The sequence below is a fragment of the Musca vetustissima genome, unplaced genomic scaffold (genome assembly GCF_032173495.1).
Source record: "Musca vetustissima isolate MV318-11 ecotype Yass unplaced genomic scaffold, APGP_CSIRO_Mvet_v1 utg27460, whole genome shotgun sequence".
Lineage (NCBI taxonomy): Eukaryota > Metazoa > Arthropoda > Insecta > Diptera > Muscidae > Musca > Musca vetustissima.
Genome location: NW_026876195.1, coordinates 6,130 through 11,554, shown reverse-complemented (window position 1 = coordinate 11,554; position 5,425 = coordinate 6,130). Strand labels below are relative to the sequence as shown.

The 5,425-nt window shown below is 35.3% G+C and overlaps 1 protein-coding gene across 1 annotated transcript; it reads right to left on the bottom strand.

The window, feature by feature from the left end:
• Positions 1 to 3,162: 3,162 nt before the first annotated feature.
• LOC133338673 (neprilysin-21-like) lies at positions 3,163 to 5,061 on the bottom strand. Its single transcript, XM_061546843.1, has one exon. It carries the CDS (start codon positions 5,059 to 5,061, stop codon positions 3,163 to 3,165), a length of 1,899 nt encoding a protein of 632 aa, XP_061402827.1.
• Positions 5,062 to 5,425: the final 364 nt, after the last annotated feature.

Genomic DNA, 5,425 nt, shown 5'->3' with positions numbered 1-5,425 from the left:
ATAGTACTTGAATATATATATATATATATATATATATATTTTAAATCCACGCCTTATTTTTAATAGAAAATATATTTTTTAAAAAATCCCCAAATTGAAAAAAATGTTTATTTGATATCCCACTTTACCTGCTGTAGGGGTCCTAATATGTCTACATAATTATTAAACCTCTACCTCCTTTGTATATTTCACCAAAAAATAATAGACGAAAAAAGGCCCAAGAATTCTTAAAGATACTGGTTGCCGAAGTGGTCCAAATAAAGGATGCCTCATAGGAAAAACAATTCCTTTAGATTCTGAAGGTTGTTTTTGTTTCCACATTATTTGCATGATGGTGCTGGTGGTTTTTTGAGTACCTGTGGTTTCCTCCAGTGATGAAGATAAAATTTCAACATCTTTTTATTGTACAGTAAGGAATTTTGATGAAATTTATTGTTATTGTAATAGTGGGAGTTTGTCAGCTGGAAAAATTTGCAAAAATAAATAGCAAACTTTTTTTGGAAATGTGAAACGAATTTTTAAATAAAAATATTAAAAAAATGGTCCTGCTTAAAGCCTTTAATGGCCATATGTGTAACCTGAGAATCGAAGAGGGTTAGCACACTTTTACCTTGGCATTGTGCAAAAAAACAAAATCTCGTTCTTTGTAAATGGCCATTGTTGTGATCCCATTCATAGATTTGGCGCCTATGGGCTACCAGACAATATCGATATTTAATATCTTCATCCATGGAATGATGATGTTGATGCACTCGGACATTGACCGCCACCATCACACCCTAATGAAAGGCATAAATTAAAATGTCTTTGTTCGACACGCTGCCCCTTCGTAGACAGACAATGTATCGGACATGGCACGGCACGGTCCGACATGAGGTTTGTTGAATTCACAAGAAGCTAAGAAAAGAAATTCCCAGAATAGAACAACGCCATTCGCCATCGAATGCAATTTCAAATTTTGACGAAATAATTGAGTGAAAAAAAAATGATAAACAAATTGCGTTGAAAATTCTAGCAGACACAGGCGAACAGTTCCTTTGTGTCGAATCATATTCCGCATTTAAGTGGATGACTAAAGTGGCAGGAAAACAAAAACAGAAATTTTCAAATAAGAAAATATTTTTACAAGTGGATTTTTGAATTTTTAGTTGCACCAACAAGGCGTGGATTTTTTAAAGATTCATTTTTTAGGGAACCAAACAAGGCGTGGATGTTTATACCCTTCACCACACTGTGGTACAGGGTATTATGTCTTTGTGCATATGTTTGTAACAGGCAAAAGGAAACGAGATGGACACGTGGTTCCTTTTGAGAATATGCATAGAATCACTTTCTGAGTCGATTAATGCATGTCCGTCTGTCCATGTTAAATTGTAAACAATGTACAGGTCGCAGTTATTATCCGAATTGGATGAAATTTGGCACAGCTCATCTACTTGGCCCAAGGACGAACCCTATTAAAATTGAGACAAATCGGTTCAGATTTAGATATAGCTCCCATATATATTTTCGACCGATTTAAGGTAAATGGCGCACCAAAGTACCTATATATATTTCGATTTCCACCAAATTTGGCATATTGTACTAAACTAAGTCTAGAGAGATGTGTGTAAAGTTTCGTGAAAATCGGTTCAGATTTAGATAGAGCTCCCATATATATTTTCGTCCGATTTTAGGTTAATAGTGCACCAAAGCCGCTATATATCCTTCGATTTACACGAAATTTGGCATAGCGTTCTAAACTAAGTCTAAAGTGGTGTGTGTTAAGTTTCATGAAAATCGGTTTAGATTTGAATATAGTTCGCATATATATATATATTTTTGGCCGATTTTAGGTAAATAGTGCACCAAAGTCCCTATATTCTCTTCGATTTGCACGAAATGTGACATAGAGTAATGAATTGAGTCTGAAATGATGAGTGGTAAGTTTCGTGAAAATCGGTTCAGATTTCTATACAGCTTCCATATATATATATATATATTATCGTCCGATTTTATGTAAATGGTGCACCAAAGTCCCTATATATTCTTCGATTTGCACGAAATGTGACATAGAGTAATGAATTGAGTCTAAAATTATGAGTGGTAAGTTTCGGGAAAATCTGTTCACATTTAGATATAGCTTCCATATATATTTTCGTCCGATTTAACTAAATGGTGCATCGAAGTCCCTATATATCCTTTGATTTGCACGAAATTTGGCATAGCATACTGAATTGAGTCTAAAATTATGAGTGGTAAGTTTCGGGAAAATCGGTTCACATTTAGATATAGCTTCCATATATATTTTCGTCCGATTTTATGTAAATGGTTCACCAAAGTCCCTATATATTCTTCGATTTGCACAAGATGTGGCATAGAGTAATTAATTGAGGCTAGAATGATGTGTGCTAAGTTTCGTGAAAATCGGTTCAGATTTTGATATGGGTCCAACATATGGATATGTATTCGTCCGATTTTACATAAATGGTGTACCAAATTCCTAATATTTGTTCGATTAACACGAAATTTTGCACAATGTATCAAATTGAGACTTGTTGAAATTGGTGCAGATGCACCCATAGCTTCCATATGTATTGCGATCGGGTGTCTGATTGAGATTAAATTTTTAACAGTGCGGCGTACCGAATAGAGTGTATCAAATTTGCTATAAATCGTTTTCCATAAAATTGTCCCATGGTACGCAGACTACTGTAAATCTGCCCGAATGGAATTCAATTTATCATAGATGGCAGAAAGATATGAGCATGTTCCTTCGGGGGAACAGTGACCTGCAATTGTAAGGATACATATGTACAACATACCCAAAGTGGTTTTTTGAAGGCATTTATGAAATAAACCCACTTGTAGTTACATCTTTTCGTTTTTTGTTAATAGAAGCTCCTGTTTTGACCGCAGACGTGTAAAACCTTGACAACACATGTACTTTCTTTACTGGTTTAAAGATTCATTTTTAAGGGACCCAAACAAGGCGAAGATTTTTTAAAGATTCATTTTTAAGGGACCCAAACAAGGCGTGGATTTTTTAAAGATTAATTTTTTAGGGAACCAAACAAGGCGAGGATTTTTTAAAGATTCATTTTTAGGGACCTAAACAAGCCCTTGATTTTTTAAAGATTCATTTTTTTATTTTATTTTCTTTGTTAAATTTAATACAAATAACTAATTATAGTTACAACCAAAAACATTCCAACGTCTTGAAGAAAATCGCCGAAAGACGCTGTTAACCATCTGCAGGTGATCTCCAAATTTAATATAATTCCCGCAATAGCTATTAGCGAATCTCAGTAGAAATAGTTTGACATCCTCACGACCAAGAGCCTGTATGACACTAAGTGTTTCATAGGCCAGTTCCAAGGCAACAACATTAAGCTTATATGAATAATCATCCGCAATGGTTATGTTAATAAAATGTTCTTTTAGCCGGGAATTAAGATTACCATTGGCATCGATTTGTTGTAGCTGCGGATCGGTGAACTGTTTGACAATTTCTCGAGCCATTAGATAACCCAAAGAACTGTAAATAAACACGTGCTTGAGCTGAGGATGATAGAAAGGAAATTGTAAAGCGGTCACTGGTAGAACTATTAAATTTTGACGTGATATTGAAAATGGCAGCAAGCTGTTGGCAATATCCGCACGTTGTAGATTAAGAAATTCCAAGGCACCACGTTTCACCACATCTCCTAAATGGGAATGGTCAATTTGAACTTGTTTGTGTTGCAGCTTCAGACGATTCCCTACAAAATCGAATGGATCTAACCACACATCGGAATATAAATGTTCGATGGCCGGTTGCCAAACATCGATAATTTGCAACTTCAAATTATTCAATTTATTTTTTGCCAACTCCAAAGCTGCGTCTTCAAGTTGTCGATTAAATTGTTTCTTCAAATTCCTTTTTAAATTGGAAAATAAAAGTTGAAGCTTATAAAATTCGTAGCTTATTTCGGGATGATGATGTTTGTAGAGCCACTGCATGACCAGGGGGAACAGGTGTCTCGTGCTTTGCATACAATCATAATAAATGTGATCGGCATGAGAATAGCTCAGCTGGCTAAGGAAATTCAATTGTAAATAGCGGGCCAAAAATTTAGGATCCTCAACTTCATCTAAGTAGAGTTTCGTGGTTTTCAAATAATCCATATCTTCAATGAAAATTTCCATTTCTGGCGGGATTTGTATGGGCTGCAAGGCCACATTTAAATATTCCTCCAACCATTGCAGTTGCAGATGTTTCAATTGTTCCAAGGTTACCAATTGCGCCTGGCGACTTGTCAAATTCCTGTGATAGTCCACCAATTTCTTTAGCTCCAAATCAAATTCCAAATATTTTTGATAATCCGCCGTATCGGATATATTCCGCAAAGTAAATTTCCTCTGTTCATTCTCCAGAGAACCCAAATAATGGTAAGGATTATCAGCAAATGGCCTTTTTATGGCCAAAATCATTTTCGTATTATTCCATGGATGCTGCATGGCCCCCTCCAGCATTATGAAATTATTTAAACCGTATTTACGGAAAATGGCCAACATTTTTAGCCAATTCACATTTTGTTCCGCATTTTTATTCTCCTCATCTCCCCATTCCATCCACTGCATATTTTCATTATACTGCAACCATTTTAAATATTCCACGGGATTCAGTGGTTTCATTTCTCCAAACATGCCCGTGCATGATTCATAATAATTTCGAGCCTGTCGCATGAAATTCATTTCAGGTAAACGTGGATTACGTTGTTGAAAAATCTTTCGAAATTCCTCATTTAGTTTGGCATCCATAATATGCAGCGTATCAGGCACTTCCGATTCCAAAAAGTACGGCCAATTACCACAGGCATAGTGTAAGAAATTATCACAGGGACTTGTCTTCCAATAACGGGATTCTTCTATGTGCTGGCACAGCAGATTATGGGCATTATCGCTTGAATTTACTTCGAGAGTGGTAATGGCCAATTCCAGGGGACTGGAGACAGTTTCTGAGATATTTTGGGCACATTGAATAACTGTGAACTGAGAAACTGAGGCTAGAATCACAAATAATTTCCAAATATTTCTCATAATTTAATTTTTTTATTCCCAAATAAACTATCTCGAATCACTGCTAAATTTAAACTAAATCCATAACTGATAAAGTGCGCCCATGTGCGATTTTCGAAACAGTGTTATCAGTTGAAGACATTCAAATTTTCAAGGTCATTGCGTGAGAAAAAAAAAACAATATTGCAATTTTTGAATTTTATTATTTTTAGTTGTTCATTTTCAGATGTCGCTGACCTTGAATTATTAAAATCAAATCTTTAACAAAACAAATAAAAAAAACCACGCCTTGTATTAGTCCCTAAAAATTACCCTTAAAAAATCCACGCCTTGTATTAGTCCCTAAAAATTACCCTTAAAAAATCCACGCCTTGTATTAGTCCCT